This window comes from Rousettus aegyptiacus, unplaced genomic scaffold, assembly GCF_014176215.1.
Source record: "Rousettus aegyptiacus isolate mRouAeg1 unplaced genomic scaffold, mRouAeg1.p scaffold_m13_p_3, whole genome shotgun sequence".
Lineage (NCBI taxonomy): Eukaryota > Metazoa > Chordata > Mammalia > Chiroptera > Pteropodidae > Rousettus > Rousettus aegyptiacus.
The window spans coordinates 109,191,374-109,209,361 of record NW_023416306.1 but is presented as its reverse complement, the minus strand read 5'-3'; the positions used below and the strand labels follow the sequence as shown (position 1 = coordinate 109,209,361).

At 42.4% G+C, this 17,988-nt stretch overlaps 1 protein-coding gene across 1 annotated transcript in view; it reads left to right on the top strand.

The window, feature by feature from the left end:
- Positions 1 to 17,988, top strand: part of RYR3 (ryanodine receptor 3) — a 464,873-nt gene that overhangs the window by 302,283 nt on the left and 144,602 nt on the right. The window contains exons 33-38 of the mRNA XM_016160800.2: positions 3,020 to 3,106; positions 3,510 to 3,736; positions 5,180 to 5,975; positions 7,790 to 7,990; positions 12,483 to 12,585; positions 13,369 to 13,506. Coding sequence (XP_016016286.2) covers positions 3,020 to 3,106; positions 3,510 to 3,736; positions 5,180 to 5,975; positions 7,790 to 7,990; positions 12,483 to 12,585; positions 13,369 to 13,506 — 1,552 coding nt within the window. The remainder of the gene's footprint in view (positions 1 to 3,019; positions 3,107 to 3,509; positions 3,737 to 5,179; positions 5,976 to 7,789; positions 7,991 to 12,482; positions 12,586 to 13,368; positions 13,507 to 17,988) is intronic.

Here is a 17,988-nt window from a genome sequence, read left to right as displayed (position 1 = left end):
CCACGGTTCTGAAGGTCTGACCGGGTTCTCTGCTCAGGTTCTCACAAGAGTAAAATCAAGGCATCGGTTAGACTGAGCTGTCGCTATCTGGAGGCTCTGGAAGGAATCCACTCCAAATTCATTCCAGCTGTCATCAGGGTCCTGTTGTGGTTGTAGGCTGAGGTTCTGAAGTCCTTGTTTTCTTGCTAACCATCAGTCTGGGCTACTCTCTGCTCCTAGAGGTGCCCACATTCCTCTCATGTGGCCCGTTCTGTCGTCAGAGCCCCAAAAGCATGTCCAGCTCATCTCATACTTCAAATATCTCTGACTTTTTCTGGCCCCAGCAGGAAATAACACCAGCTTTTTAAGGGCTCATGTGACCAGATTAGGCTCACAAGGATAATCTCTTTGTCAAGGTCAACTGGATAGTGGTCTTCCCTCTGCAGAATCCCTTCTGCATTATAACATTCATGACCACAAAAGTAACCCCTAGGGACATGAGAACCATCTGGGATTCTGCTTATTACACTTCAAGCTGCTATTTTTGTCCTCGTGTACACCCATCATGAGCCCACACTTGTGTCATCTTACTCGAGTGACTGAAGACAGTTTTCCATTGTTCACCATGGTGGGAGTGTTCTCTGCAGGGCAGAAATAAATGTAATCCCAGGGCACCTAAAGGTTTTCAGGGCACCTCCTCTCTGCAAGGAGGTTTGAGGAGAGCACTGGCCTCTGGCTGGGTAGTTTTAAAGTTTGCAGGGGCCAGTCGTGAGGAACCTAAAAATGTGCCACCTTCTTCAGCCAGTAGCACCCTGTACAGGTATGACTTAGTTCAGCATAGGGAACCTTCCACTGCATGCATTCCTCTCTCCCTGAGACCACAGAGTCACATAGGCTTCTTGCCCAGTTAGGTAAAGTTTTCTCAGTCACCAGAGCTCTTCGTGCTTCAGGTTGCCATGACTTGAGGGACACACATTGTTCTAGATGCCATATAATGGATATTTACGAAATCTGAGGACATCCCAGGTATGAATCTTGCCTTATGGCCAAATTCACACCAGGATCAGATCAGAATTTCCTGTTCGTGTCTCATTGCTGTAAGCCCCAGAGTGTGGCATAAAGCAGGTGTATGATAGGCACTAAATAATTATTTGTTGAATGTCCTTAACAAAGCTGCTTTCAGACGTAGTGAGGCAGTTCTAGCAGTCCCTACATTTTGGTTTTACAGGCATTTATTACTTCGTATCATCCATGGGTACTTGAAGCATTGGAGATAAAGCAAATGTTTGCACCCGAACTATGAGCCCACTGGCAGTGTACTAGAATGAAGGCCAGGGTTTAACCAGTCTGGCCTGCTTCATCATGCATAGCACTGGACCGTGAAATCTTTTATGCCATGGCCATAAAAATGTGTGTTTTTTTAATCTTATATTTAGTAAATCTTATATTGAGGAAGTTTGTTATGTAAAGGAAGCCTGTAACAAATACTTTGACCAAAAAACAAACAAACAAACAAACAAAAACAACACCGTATTCATTTTCTATTACCACATAACAAATTAACTCAAACTTAGTAACCTGAAACAGCATTCATTCATCGTCTCATAGTTTTCATGGGTCAGGAGTCAGAGCACAGCTTCACTGGGCCCTCTGCTCAAGCTCTCACAAGATGGCCATCAAGGTGTCAGCCAGGCTGCATTCTTTTCTGGAGCTCCAAGTACTTTTCTAAGCTCAGGATGTTGTTGACAATTCAGTTGCTTGCATTTGTAAAACTGAGGCTCCGTTTCTTGCTGGCTGCAGCCAGGGGCCAACCGTTCTCAGTCCCATGAAACCCCATGTAATTCCTTGTCACGTGGTCTTCTCCCAACATGGCAATGTACTTCTCCACCACCAGCTAGAGTATCTTTACATTCTGCTGAGATAGAGTCTGATATAACTAATCATGATGAACTAATCATGGGAGTGACAGTCCTTTCGCTTTTACTGTATTTTATTTGCTGGAAACAACACACAGGTCTTAGAGGAGGGGGTTACACGAGGTGGTGACTCACTGGGGGAGCACCTTAGGGTATGTCCACAATACCCACCATCCTCTAATTTGGTGGGTTGTAAAAGTTGCAAGAATTTCCTAAAGTCTGCATTTGTTTAAAGGTGGCGCAATTAAAGTCCCATTTTGTCCTCCTTGGTGCTCCAAGTCTGATCAAAAGCCGTACTTCAAAGTGAGCAAATACTAAGTGGAGCCCCAATTTCATGAATAGATAAATCCATGTACCTCATCTAAGAGGCCTGTTAGGAAGCAGGCTGCACAGCAGGAGGTGAGCAGCAGGCAAGCTAGTGAAGCTTCATCTGTATTTGCAACTGCTCCCCTGCACCAGCATCACCGCCTCAGCTCCACCTCAGAACATCAGGCATTAGACTCATAGGAGCACCAGTCTCTGGTGCCAAAAAGGTTGGGGACTGCTACTATAATGGATAGGACAGCCCCACAAGGAAGACTTACTTACCCAGCCCAAAATGTCAGTAGTCCCAAGGTTAGGAAGCCCTGCTATAAGAGGCCGCCTCTGCTTGCCTGACCAATGGCCATTCACCTTTAAAAATAATACTGAAATCACCACCCCACCCTTCATTATCACCTTTTCTGGGCCGGTGTCTCCATGCCCTATGAAGAGCCAGCACGTCACATTGTTCTGTGACCAAGAGCAGGCATTGCCTTTGATGGCAAGTGAGTAGCTCCCACTGTTGACTGTCTTCCTGAGCACTGGGGAAAGCTACTGGCTTCAGTTATCTGAGAGAAAATGGAAGGGTGTGAGATTGTTCAGCCCCAAGGAGAGAGGGTGAGAAAGTGTTTAAGGTGGGCAACAGGGACAGTATCTATCAGTAGGCACCAGGTCTCTGACAGTTTCTGAGCAGTGAAGAATGACTAGCCAGTGAACTGACTTCTTTCAGCTGAAGTTTGAGTAGGGGCATTGGTTAAAACACCCGATGATTTAGCCGTCTGTGATTTTATAATTTTGGGCAAACGTCTCATTTTCATTTCCAGGTGGAGCCGAATACCAAAGTGTTTCCAGCAGTCTTCCTGCAGCCTACGAGTACTTCTTTGTTTCAGTTTGAACTTGGGAAGCTGAAGGTATTTATCTGCTCCCTCATCTAACGGCTATGATAAGAGAAGTCACACTGACTATTAGAGGGAGAATCCCAGGACTCAGGAAACAGGGGAATCTGTCACTTTCTCACGTCTACGCCTCCCACCCCCAGGCTCCTATACTTATCTGTGAAATTCATAAGACAAAGCATAGGTTCTCAGTTTCCCCTTCCCCTACTTCCGTTGGGTGCTGAAATAATTATTTGATGTGCATATAAACCATTAGGAAAGGTCTCAATGCCAGGAAAGCCTTAGAGGTCCCTGGATACATTTGTCTCTTTAATTTATACTCACTGTATCAGTTATCGTGGCCCAGGTGCATAATCTGGCAACTGAGAATGTACTGCACATGTGTCCTCCTTGCTAATGCCTTTCCACCTTGTCCCAGACTGCAATGCCCCTGTCGGCAGCTATATTTAAGAGTGAAGAAAAGAACCCAGTTCCACAGTGTCCACCTCGCCTGGACGTCCAAACCATCCAGCCTGTGCTCTGGAGCCGCATGCCCAGCAGTTTCCTGAAGGTGGAGACGGAGCGGGTGAGCGAGCGCCATGGCTGGGTGGTGCAGTGCCTGGAGCCCCTGCAGATGATGGCGCTCCACATCCCCGAGGAGAACAGGTAGTGGAGGGGCCCACGGAGGACGGGGCAGGCCCGAGACAGGGCGAGGCAAGCCCAGCGAGCCCAGAAGGGAAGGAGAAGCATCCTTATTGGCCAAGAGCCCTGCTCAGTCCTGAGATGACAGTCGATTTCCCCAAAGCCTCAGTTTCCCTTCTTGCCCTTCCTCACTTTTGTTATTCACTCAGAAACAGTAGGCTATTCCCTGCGATGTGCCTGCTGCGGGGCCTCACTGTAGCTCCGAGCGCCTGCACTCAGGAACATTGCCATGCTTTAATTAAAAATCCTAGTGTGACCCTGAAATATGCTTACTGGTGGCAAAAAGGGGAAGGAGGAGGCATACCCAGCTTGCTTATAGACCGAGAATCAGGCTTCTGGCCTCCCCTCATTAGAGGTACCCTTGGATTATGGCCTGGGTTCAATCCCAGCACTATCACTTTCTGGCTGTGTGACCCTGGCTAAGTTATTCAGGCACTTTAGGCTCCAGTCTCCTTATTGATACAGTGAGATAAATGTCCACCCAAAAAGATTGCTAAGAGAAGAAAAAAAATGAGATCGTATAGGTAAAAATCTAATATAGTTTCCGTACGTAGTAAGAAGTTCTATTTTTACGGATAACATTACCCCTTGATCTCTTAGACTAAAAAAAATTAGGTCATAGAGGGCGGAAGTATTTTAGATATCCTGCAGCAGCAGGACAAGACAGGCTGGTGTAGAGAAGGAGGAGAAGTCCAGCCAGATAAGCCCTTTTCTGAAGAGTCCTCAGATCCATGGTGAGGAGCAAGACAGTGGAAAATCTAAGCAAAGTTCAGAGCCCCTGCCCTGGGCCCCTGCGTACAAGGGAACAACACAGAAAAACATACCTCTAAAGTCAGGAAAGAGAAAGTTAATTGATTATGCCAACTCACCTGGGGTTGGAAAGTGTTTCCTCTCTGAACAGACCATGGCCTGTTTGTTTTGGGGGGGAAGGGGAGCCCCGTGGATGATGGCAGGTCAGAGATTATACAGATGTGCAGATGGTAGATTGACGGAGGGCTTCAGCTGCATCTTCCATCAGAGAACAGAAGACCCCTTTGAGTGTACAAATAAGAGGACCCAGTCACCTCTGTTATATACCCGAATGGTTTTCAATGTTGAGACTTTGGGTTTTTCAATAACAAGGAAGACTTTAATGTTTGGTAAGCTAGTATCATTTTTTAAGTCTTACAGACTTTTGAGAGCCTTGTATTAGATATGGTGGATTACCAGAAACTGGGATGTGGACCAGAACTGGGAGAGGAATGACGACCTGTAAGAGAAGGTGGGGCAGAGACACCACCATCTTTCTGCTCCCTCTTTCTTCATTAAGCTGGGTGAAACCCCTGGGAATTCAGAGAGCAAGAACTCTGCCGAATTTTGGCACATTTTTCTCCCTGCGGAGTGGGGGATTGCTTGTCTCGTTCTCAGGTGTGTGGATATCCTGGAGCTCTGCGAGCAGGAGGACCTGATGCAGTTCCACTACCACACGCTGAGACTCTACAGTGCCGTGTGTGCCCTGGGAAACAGCCGAGTAGCCTATGCCCTGTGCAGCCACGTGGACCTCTCCCAGCTCTTCTACGCCATTGATAACAAGTACCTCCCCGGCCTCCTTCGGTCTGGTTTCTATGACCTGCTCATCAGCATCCATCTGGCCAATGCTAAGGAGAGAAAGCTGATGATGAAGAATGAGTACATCATCCCCATTAACAGCACCACCAGGAAAATCCGCCTGTACCCAGACGAGTTCAAGAGGCATGGGCTGCCTGGGGTGGGCCTGAGAACGTGCCTCAAGCCAGGGTTCAGGTTCTCCACCCCTTGTGTTGTCATGACCAGTGAGGAGCACCAGAAGCAGAGCCCAGAGATTCCCTTGGAGATTCTCAAGACGAAGGCACTGAGCATGCTGACAGAGGCTGTACAATGCAGTGGGGCTCACATCCGGGACCCTGTTGGGGGATCAGTGGAGTTCCAGTTTGTGCCTGTGCTGAAACTCATTGGAACGCTGCTGGTCATGGGGGTGTTTGATGACGATGACGTTCGGCAGATCCTCCTCCTGATCGATCCCTCTGTGTTTGGGGAGCACAGTGGAGAGACAGAAGAGGGAGCAGAGAAGGAAGAAGTGACTCAGGTAGAGGAGAAGGCAGTGGAGGCTGGGGAAAAGGCCAGCAAGGAGGCTCCAGTCAAAGGCTTGTTACAGACCCGATTACCAGAGTCCGTCAAGCTGCAGGTAACTTGGGGCAGCAAAGATTCTGCCCTTGGAAATTGCTGGGGAGGGGAACAGTACAGCCTGGCAGTGAGGCAGGGACAGGACACTGGCCTGAACCTGGAGAGTAGCAGAAATGCTCAGGGCACCCACTGGTCATTTTCATTTCTGACACAATGTATTGCCTAAGTCTCCCCAAAACAAAACAAAATACCAACCCTCATCAAGAAGGCATGTGCTTTAGAATTGCTTTTCTGGTACCAGAGGTGGATTTGCCCTGATCTTTTACCCTTTGGGACTAAAGGGCATCAGCAGGGACACCTCAACAATTCCTAAAACACAGTCTTACCAGATATAAGCTAGCATCAGTGATGCACTGAAGACAGCAACTTTTGTCTTCTGGGCACTGAGAAAAGATAACTGAAAGTTAATGGAGTGGAACAGTCTGCCCCATGGAGTGAGCCTGGCTCCTGGATTTCAATTCCTGTTCCTCCCCTGCTTAACTACCTATGTAAACTTGCCAAGTCAGTAGCCCATCAGAGCCTTAGCTTTATGATTTGTAAACTGTGGATGATAATATAGTAAAAAAATAAGATTAAAATGTGTTTTTATAAAACACTATGAAATATGCTTTATCATAAAATATTAGAATAATCTGCAGTTGAAGTTCTCTTAACCAATGTGATGGGATTGGTAGGCGGTCAGTTAATTAAAACATTGAATATAGAGGAGAAGCAAAATTTATATATATATATATATATATATATATACCTTAAATGTTGTATTAAAATATGTAAATGTGCTATTCTAATACAGAGGTAGGACCTTTGATTGAATGTGAGTCTGAGTGGCACACAGAGTCCTCTCTTTTGTGCAGATGACATCTGTCTTGCGCACTGTCTATAGTTGCCAGTTTGGGGGTCTTTAAAGTAGACTGCAGCCTTAGAGGTCATTGGAAACTTGGGTGCAGAATGCTTCTAGATTTTTACGATTTGCCCCAATTTTTATAGTCGTCTAACTCACTCTCAATTTTTTAGCTTTTTTTTTTTTTGAAAACTTGCCTTTTACAGATGTCCCTCAGTCATTCAACTTAGTTTTCTTATTTCATTGGCTCATGTAATTTTTAAATATTGTCGTTAAAATCATAAGTATGACTGGCATAAGCCCTGGTTCACCTGGCGGGAACACAGGTATGCAGATCCATCAGAGACTGTGCAGCTAGGTGAGAGCCCTCCTCACCATTAATTTCATGAGGAGTTAAGTGGAGGAGGGTTAATAGAGCTTCCGCTTAAATGAAAATATCAGGAACACAGTGAGGGTTAAAGGAGATAAAATTTGGGAAGTGCCTGGTATGGTGTGTGGCATATAGTGCTCAATAAGTTATGGCTATTGCTTTTCTTATTAGTGTAAGTTCTAACCGTGATCATATTAGTAATAACAATCCTAAGGAAGTAATCACAGAAGAACAGTCCCTATAAACAAAAACAATGGAAGAGCCAGATGTCAGGAAGGAGCCAGTGGTCACAGTGCAATTTGGTGATGGTTTCTGTACTGAGCTTAGAGCCCTGGGAGAATACTCAGAAATGCTGTTCTCTCTCTCTACAGACAGATTTACTCTGTCTTTAGTGAGCTTATTTCCCTCCACTTCTCCTGGCCTGCTCTGTGGATTCAGGCCAACTCGGACTCAAATAATAGCTCCATGCTTCCCATGGGACACTGGACCAGTTACTTAAATCAGGCACCAAAGTCTCAGTGTTAACATCAGTGAAATGGGTATGCCAGGGGCTTCACCAGTTTACATAAAGTATTATGTTAGCATTTATATACACTCGTTACAGATGTGTGAGCTCCTCAGCTATCTCTGTGACTGTGAGCTACAGCACCGAGTGGAGGCCATTGTGGCCTTTGGCGACATTTATGTCTCCAAGCTCCAGGCAAATCAGAAGTTCCGCTACAATGAGCTCATGCAGGCCCTGAATATGTCTGCGGCCCTGACCGCCCGGAAGACCAAGGAGTTCCGGTCACCTCCACAGGAGCAGGTGAGAACCCCTTTCTGAGCCTCCATCCCATTCCTATGGTAAACCTGAACCCTACAGAGCAGGGGACATGAAGCCTTTATGTGCCTGGGGCAGCCACAAGGCTATGGGAGATTAAAAGACCCAGTGAAATACCAGGAAACAAACCTAGTCCTATGCTACTGACAACTGAGAAACACCTACCAATTATCTTTTGGGTGAAAATATCACAAAACTGTGCATAGGGCAAGGCTTCCTCCCTTCCCTCACTCACATCTCTGTCCCCTTCAGTAAGTCAAAGACCATATCACTGTCGGGATCCAACTTGTACCCCAGCAAGGAGGCACCAGTTAGAAAAATTTCTGTCCAGTCCTAACAGAAGTCACTACTCTCTATCAGAGACCAACAGAATACAGTCAGTGTTTCCAAACTTACAAGAGTGAGTCTTTCCCACCTAAGTGCCCAAACCCCATTGCCTAGTGACCGAGACCCTCACAGAGCCTCCCCAGCCCGATGAAACCTGGAGAACCAGACAGGACAGGTGGCAGGTAAGTCCCCTCCTGTGAGGTGTTGTCTTTGTTCGTCACAGTACCTCACTTTGTCAGCCTTGCCCAGATGGAAAGGCTGCTTTGAAAAGGCTCAAAACCCCGGTGTGAAACTTGCAAGTGAGGGAGGGCAATCTTGTGTAATAATAGTTTCCCTTTGTCCCGCTGCTCAGCTGCTCACGTATATGCTGCAGGGGCTGTTTGCCACAGCTCTTATGTGCTCAAGAAACAAGATAGATCTTTCAGTGAAGAAATTCATTTTCTGTCTCGGAAACCAGATCTTTGGATCTTATCTATATTTAATAGTATAAGCAGCCTATTAATGAATAGTTGTCAATATAATTACTACCTTTTTATATTAATTGTGCAATTTGGTCCAATTACTTTCCTAACCTATTTTATAGAACATAGATATTTATATTGGCTTAAAAAATGAACCACATATCTTGGCTTTTTAAAGAGTCACTGGAATGATACTGGCCTTGAAAAGAGCAGGCAAAGCTTATCTCTTTTGCTGGAGGCAAAATGAGAAGCCGCGTTAGATTGATGGGAATAGTTAATTTGCACTGTGCTAAGGAAAATGCAGCGAGCTTGAATTGCTCTTGAAGGCTTTACAAATGTTGTCAGGCTGCTTTTAGATTGGCAACAAGTCTGAAGTTCCCCGTTTCACTGGGCAAATGTTAATTCATATTTGTGAGTAACAGGAAGGCAGATGTGATTATAACAAAGGTGATGGGTTCAGACCATGGCTCCCATGCAGGCTCCCCCATCTCTAGCTGTGCAGTCTTAGGCACATGACCTCTCTGTGCCTCAGTTTCTTCACCACAGAATGCAGAAAACGTTTGTATCTCCCTCTCAGGGTTCTTGTGAGGATCCTGTGAGATAATTCATTTAGATTGCTTAGCAGGATACCTGTCCTACAGTAGATATCCTGTAAGTACTACGAGCTGTCATATGTTTTAGCGTTAGAGGTGTTTGCAGTTGCCTCACACCATGTTCTATGACCTTCTGTCAGTGACCCAGTAAATGGAGTTTATGTATGTTTTCTGGCATCTCCTTCACCCAGCCGGGACGGGGTTTGTCCATCTAGCACTGTCCTCACGGACACAGCTCACAGTCCTAGCTCTGGGAAGGCCTGTGCCGATTCCACCCTTTCTTTCCCCATTCTGCTTTTCTACCTTCTCTTTGGCATCCCCAGGGCCTGCCATCACTTCCTCCTTTGACCTTCTGAGCAATCTGCTGAACAATCATTTGACTCATTTCAGAAACCTGTTACTCAAGAAATTCTTCCCTAAATGTATTAGCCCAATGATTCTTGAGCAGACATCAGAATCACCGCAAGAGTGTAATAAAGCACAGATGGCTGGTCCCACCTCTAGGGTTTCTAAGTCAGTAGGTCTAATGTGAGGCCTAAGAATTTGCATTTTTAGCCAGTTTCCAGGTGATGCTGATGCTGCTAGTCTAGGAATGAAAAAGAAGAGCTACCTACTGCTGTCAAACTCATCTGTTCCATGTGCCACCTCTCCCAGAGTATTCATTTCTCGAAGGAACCTACCCATAAAGTTTTCTAAATAATTAAGAATTTAATATCAACAAAGGGTATGGAGGATTTAGATCAATTTCAAGGGATAGCAATGTAAAATCACTTGCAAAATAGGATGCATGAGAATGAGAAGTTTAAAACAGTGACATGACTACCTCATCCTTCTGTAACCTTTAAGAAGAAAATAGAGAGGTTTTCAGCTCTATATCCATAGAGTATTCAGGGGGATAAAAAAAAAAAAAAACATACTTGGGGGTTGTAAGTAACTACAAGAGTAGGTAAAACTAAGATTAGTCCAATGGTTGTTGGCAGATTAGCCAAACATAGTTAAAAAGGCTTTCACTTTCAAAAGGGCTTCATTAAAGGGTATGTATGACCTATAGCAAAAAATTCAGCTCACTCCCCTTTTGATTTTAAGTCCTGCAGGCTAGTGGATCACTGCTTCCTAAGTGTTGCATTGAAGGGAAGATCTGTCAACAAAGAAATTAATTTTTGGACTCTGAAACCATATCTTTAGATCTTATTTTTATTCAGTAAACAACCTATCAATATATGTCGTTGATATAATTGCTACAATCAAACATGGTGGAACAGCTACACATTACTTTTCCAACCTGTTTGATAAATATTATTTTATTACAAAATGTATCTCTACCTACTTTCAAAAACTTATTTGCAGTAGAAGCTTTAACTTAGGATCTTCCTAACAATATTAGGTAATGCTCATAGTTTAGTAAATAAAAGATTGTAAATCTGTTTTTTTTTTTTTTTTTTTTTTTTTACTAAAAACCTGAACAGAAGGAGAAAATACCCTTTTGCCTGTTGTTTGAGTAACCCTGCCTGAGGCAGCATAATGGACGCAATTACCTTTAGCTATTGCTTTAGTGCCTCCAGAGAGTCACTAGCCTGGAGTTGTAGGTCTGTGGGAAGAATTCAGACATCCAGGAATCTGAGCGGGAAGTAAATGATGCTTTATTTTTACCAACTTTTCTTTAATCTCTGATAGAATTTCTTTCAGTTATTAAGGGAGGCAGCAAGCAAGTATCTGACTTTGTCACCAACAGAAATTGCGTGTTTTTTCATATCCTGTTACAGTAGCTATAATACCTTGAAGTATCACTTACAGTCATCACTACTTCAAGATCACAGTGGATGGGAGACATGCCATCAGATCCTTTTGTCTGAGTTAATAAATACATGTTACCATATCACAGGTTTGTGGTTTATGATCTTGATAACTGGATTTCAACATAATTTTTCTCTTTGTAATCCCCTATATTTTATGTATTTAAAATATTAATCTAACAAGTACTCCATGGGTTTCACTAGACTGTCAGTGGTCCATGGTGCAAAAGCAGTTAAGGATCCCTGAAACAAAACTACAATTAAAAAGAAGATGCTAGATTGACTGCAAAGCATGAAACATACATATAAAAAAAATCAACAAAATTAAGAGCTCACTAAAACCTGAGAAATATATTTGAAATATATGTTATGAAGAGTTAATAGTCTAGATATGTGCAAAGTACTTGCCGATTAATTTTTAAATGGATAATGACCCAACAGAAAAATGGAGGAGAAACACAGGATATTTATTAAATATGAAATGAAAATGGTCTCTATGTGTAGAAATGAAGTTCAGCCTCACCAATTAAATGCAAACTAAAGCAACAGGGATCTGACATTTTTCACCCATTAAATTGGAAAATATTTCAAAATGTGTTAAATCTCTTTCCCATAATGGAGATGGCAAAGAAATACACACTTTTGTATAAATTTGGTAATAATACAAATTATGAGCTTTCTGGAGGACAATTTGGCAGTTCATATTAAAAGCCATAAAAATGTGCAAACCTTTTGATCCATTCATTTTGCTTTTAGGAGTTTAGTCAAAGAAATGGTCAGAGATGCAAACAAAATTATGTAAAAAGAAATTAAAGCCAATCTTATAAGGATAAAAAATGAAAATAAAATAGGTCATTAGTTTTACATAAATTTTACATAAATTGATGATTATCCGTATGATGAAATGCAATGTACCTGTTAAAAATCAGGTTAAGGAAATAAATGCTCAAGATAAATTATTAAGTGGAAAAATTGGGTTTCAAAAAAGTCTAAGGTATACTCTCAGTATGCATACATAAAGACCAGAAGATATTAATGTCTTAACAGTGGTTATCTTTGGGTGGTAGGATCTCAGTAAATTTTCTTCCTTAGGTATCACCGAAATTTTGTGCAATCTATAAATTACTTTCATAATAAGAAAAAAAGTGCAAGCTACTTTTAATGTTGACCAATTTTACAAAAAAAATCAAATTAAGTTGCATAAAATTTGCCAAGAATGTTAGATGTCTGTCTAAGGCAGGATCTCAGTTATTTGGACCAGCATTGAGAACCAACTAGCCATTTTTTTTTTTGTCACTCAAAGATTAACATGCTTCTTAACTTTCAACTGGGAGAGAACTGCCCCTGCCCAGATGAGATCCGGGAGGAACTGTATGACTTCCATGAGGACCTTCTTACTCACTGTGGTGAGCTCCCTTCCAGGATGCAGCTTTATGAAAGACAAGTCTGTTGCCAATTCCTTCATTAGAAGTTGGTGGGGATGGGGGGCTAGGAAGTTATTTTTCTATTATAAAATTACAATACTAATTATTAAAGAAATGGATCTATCCAAACTACTTGGGTCATAGAAGATAGAGGAAATAATCCTGGCATATTTCGTAACTAAAATTTCTTCTACCTAGAAGAGACTTTGCTGAGATATGAGAAGGAACTGGGTCTCTGAAGAAAGAAAGAAAATAATTGATCCTCATCTAGACTTCATCCGATTTACTTAGATAGTTGGGATTCTGCTCCTCGCTGAGCAAATATTCCAATCCCTTTTCCTTTGCAGCTTTTGCAATGCTACAGCATTGTAACTCCTGCCCTTCAGAATTCTAAACCAGCAGTCCCTACTGTGATACACGTCTGCTGGTTTGGAGTGTCTCTTAACATTTGTGTTGCTTGTACATCAGAGTATTGAGTAACACATTGGATCATAGATGGTCTTTATATTGAAGATAACAGTGTTAACTCTTTCTTGAGACTCTAGAGCTTTTTTGGGTACAGATTGGAAAGAAGTTTTGAGATTGAAATTACTCGATGTTCTTATACACACAAAATCATCTTTTTAATAAAACTTGCCAAAAGACATTACATAGATAAATATTTAAAGTTCCAGAAGGGTGGGAAGCAGAGTTTTTATGTTCTCTCAGTCCTCCAGTGTTTTCAGGTACTGTTCGAGATTTTCACTCTGTTCTGCGACTTGCTAGGAGTTCCCCTGGAGGGGGAGGAAGAAGAGGAAGAGGATAGCTCCTGGACTGGAAAACTCCGTGCCTTCTTGTACAAAATCAGAGGCCCTCCCAAGCCAGAGAAGGAGCAGCCAACAGAGGAGGAAGAGAGATGCCCTAGTAAGTAACATAGCCTTTCAATCTCAGTCTTCCCAGCATGGTGCTCTTTTAAGATTTAATTAAGAGAATTGGCTTTCTAACAAACACCTATTACAGAGATGGGCTGCTTAGCTTCAAAGCAACCATCTAGGCATCTTGTCGTAATTGGTGGTAGTTATTATTATGTATTTTGGGCTATGTTTTTCTTCTGATTTAAGGAATTGACTTTTAGAGTCTTCTGAAACCTAGTCTATTGCTTGGTGGGTCTGCTCTTGTCTGTCTAGTTAAAAAAAAAAGCCTAGAAACAGATTTTTGTTCTTGGTTTTATATTTCCATAGTCATTCTCTTCTAACCATTGTTGTTTTGTCATTTCTGCTTGTTGCTTTGAAATTGTCTCAGTGAGGATATAAAATAATAATAGAAGAGTGAAGGGAATAAAATGTGGAGTTTGAGAGGGTTGTGTTTGGGTTTGGGCTACAATTTTCATAATGTAGCATCCTAAAGGACTTGACATTTATTTTTGTAACAATGTCAAATCTTGTCCAAATTCATTGCTTTAATCCTTATAGTACAGGTGACTCCTACCATTTGACTCGTATTGAAACAAGATCATAATTTGTTGTACAGGGCAGTTTACTGTCCACAAACCACATTTCAAGAGCATAATCAGTCTGCTCTTTAGTATCAGATTCTGCAAATATTTCATTTGTCTAAAGAAGAAAGAACAACTTCTTCTTTATTGTTGCCTTTTATCTTGCTGCCTGTTCCCATCCATCTTAGAATATACTTTCGAATCATAGACTAGAGCAATAGACTGTCAAGATATGATTGGTTTGTCTGCAAACACTACTTTGGGGTTCATATATCTTATTGCCCTTTATATTGACCTTCTATCTTTGTCAGAATATCTCTGAAGGAAAAGAATCCTCACCATTCATCAGCAGGAGTGTTGAAGCCTCTGGAAAGTGTATGGGGTACTTGGTAGCAGTTGCGCTAGTAATCCTTGATCAGTCCATTCGTCATCATAGAAAGGGTAGGGTGGGTATTTTGTGAGGACGTGCTAGCAAGGTTCTGAAGGCACAAAAAAAAAAGTAGTTGAGACTCTTCTTGGGGTTCCTGCCAAAGCAGAACTAAAAATAGACTGAGCCGACCCGTATTACCTGCTGAGAGTCTATTTTGAAAGTGGGTGTTTCTTCCTAATAGACTATGTCACGACTAGGTGTCCTCCAAGGTGACCATCTCATGTTAGGTAAATGGAGTCAGTCAGATGAAACCACCTGTTTCTGTGAAGTCTGCCTAATTCTAAGAGTGGTGCCCGGCCTCCCAGGATGGCAGTTGTGAGCATTGCGACCTCAGGCATCAGGCGGGAAGACCACGTTCTGTCTGCTGTGGTAGGACGTGCAACCTGAGAGACCACTCCAGGATGAGACGCCATGTCTTCACCCCATACTGCTTCCCTTTTACAAGCAGAATTATGAGAGGTTCAAGGTTTGTGTCATATGTCTTCAGTCCTGGAGTCCCAGAAATAGAAGGTAGTCAGGCATGTCTGGGTTTCAGCATGTGAGTTCCCTGCCAGATATTTGAGAGACATAAAGCCCTTCACTCAGGGATGACATTTAATGAGAAAATTTGGGGAATAGGTTTAATGAACATATCCCCAAAATTGTTTTTAACTTAATCAAATGGAGGCAATGTTTCTGGATAGGTAGCCAGTTGCAATAAACGGGTCAAAATCCTTTACTGTATTGGAATCTTTGCCCATATTATTGCTTATCCGATTTCTCTTACCCGTGTACTTGATAAAATATTACAAGTATAGATAATGAGAATAGCATTCTATAGTGAATTGACAATTTACCAAATATTTCACATAAACAGCCCTCCATATCTTTGGGTTCTGCTTCTGTGGATTCAGCCAACCATGGATCAAAAAAAAATTTTTTTCAAGTTACATTATTACCGATGTGTACTCTGTAGCTTGGCCTTAGATGGTTGTGTGGAACATGTACAGATTTTTTTTCTTGTCATTCCCCAAACAATACAGTGTAACAATTATTTACACAACATACACATTGTATTAGGTATTATAAATAATCTAAAGATGATTTAAAGTATATGGGAGGATGTATGCTAGGTTACATGCAAATACTATGCCAGTTTAGATAACGGGGCTTGAGCACCCAAGGATTGTGGTATCCGCAGATACAGAGGGGCTACTTAGTATTAGTTTACTGCTTTTAGTTTTCTTTCACATTCTGTTGTGTCGTTGACAAAAGTAGGACTGAGAAGAATTAAAGGATACTTGTATTTATTCTATTCACACTTAGCTGATTCCAGAAAAATTTCCAGGTGAATGAATGTCACCAGCCTAAGGTAATGAAGATAAGTAAAGCCGTGATTTAATTCAGGTCATCTGACTGATTCCACACTCTTTCCATCGTCTCATGAAGCTTGCCAAAGAATTTGTCACCATATATATCGGGAGCCCCCAACATAAACATCACACACAGAATGGCTTTTTAAAACCATTATCTTGTTATCTTGCTTACTTCATCTGTGAGGTAACTCACTAGTTGACTCATTGTTATGTGTAGGAAATCTGAAACCAACAGAAGTCAACATTTTAACATGAAAAACTCAGCCAACCCAAAGATATGATCTCAGAATTTTCAGCACAGGTGGTATAATTTCTCCTTTATGAGCAGTTGGTATTGGCCAAGTGACCTCAGCTTTTCTAGGAAACAGGAAGCAACAGTGTCCTGAAACTCATGGGAATCCTGCTAGTTGGCTCGGCATTACAGCGATTTACCTAAACTAACTCCAAGCCATGTTGAAGATGAAAGCTGTTACTAGCTTATCAAAAGATTATATGATAACGAAGAGATAAAATCTAATCACACCAGCGCACCATACTAGGTCACACTTCGTTTTCCTATTCCAGGCCAGTAAATTACCTAGAAAATCTTTAGTCTTTTAGTTCTAGGCCAGTATTTCTCACACACTACAGTTTAAGGAGGGTTAAATGCAGATGTGTAGCCACTGAGTTTTTCCTTTAGAAGTATCTATCACAGTACCTGGCACAAAGTAGGTCCTCAATATATGTTAGGTTTTCCTCACTCCTGGTTAGTCTGTGAAAACCCATATCTGGGTCAGACTTCTGATCTATAGAACTCAGAATTGTAAGACAGTAAAATTGTGTTGTTTTGTCAGTAAGTTCATAGTGACTTGTCATAGCAATAAAAAAACTAATATATATTAACTGCAAAAAGTGAACTCTAGGTGTCAGACACATAAAGGTAGGCAACCAGTTAGCAGTATGAAGAAAAGGAAGGTGTTACAGATGACCTTTATGGATCCTTATAAGATGGACAATTGTGGTAACAGACATCGAGGGGAGGGGCAGAGTCCTGCTTTTATTTAGCTCCTGAGAAGTTACAAGATTTTTCACCCCTAGTCTCATTCACCTAGATAGCCCTGCGTAGCAGACAAAACGGGCATCATTAGTCCTAGCTCAGAGATGAGGAAATAGGGAATCTGCAGCTTTAAGTAACTGTCCCTCCGGCGTGGCAAAGCAAGGATCAGAACTCATTCCAGTGCGTCTCAGCAATAGATACATATCAGATATTCTGTATCTGTTTAATCAGACCCTGTCAGGCTTGCCCTTTTGTACCATGTTTTAGTGATGGAGAAGAGAACTCAATTGGCGGGAGAGAGAGAACCTAGCATTTACCAGGCACCTACCTTGGGCCAGGTACTGTGCTAGATGCTTCACATTGCCATATCTGATTTTTATCCTCACAGCAAACAGCCAGATACAGTGACAGCCAAGTTCCCATTTTTCACACCAGGCAACTAAGCCTGAGAGATACAAAATAATTTGGACAAGTTTCTTGCAGTAAGTAAGAAAGAAGCCAAGAATGGAATCCTGGTCCATGCCCAGGACCCCATGTCCAGAATACTCTGCAGGGACACCTGGGAGGGGGCTGGAGGGGAGGAGGGAGAGGACAGTGAAGTATATTGAGGATGTGTGGCCAGTTGTTTGCCTCATAATCAGTTTAATCTCCACACTGAATAGACATAGAAACTAAAATAAAAACGGTTCAGTTACTTTCTCAGCAGAGTAAAAACAGAGACCTCGGTCCTCTGACTCCTTTCTTGTTCCATCTCTGCTCCATCTTCATTTCAGGGACATCCCTCCCTAACACGTCAACAGCATTATCTGTTCTCTCTCTGCTCTTTTCCCTATTGTCATCATCGGTCATTTAATTGCCTGGATGTTTTCGAGAAAGCGATTATGAGGCTGGTTGACTGATTTCAAAAACAATAGGCTAATCACGTCCATATGATGGATGAGACTCCAGGGGGCCACAGAGCTGGACTGGCAGAACTGACAGCAAATGCCAAGGCGCATTTTCACTGGCCCTCTGCAGGGCTGCTTCTGACAGCAATGGGGCATCCGGCAGCTGGAGAAACAGTCCCGGGGTCGGACTGGGAGCAGTCTTG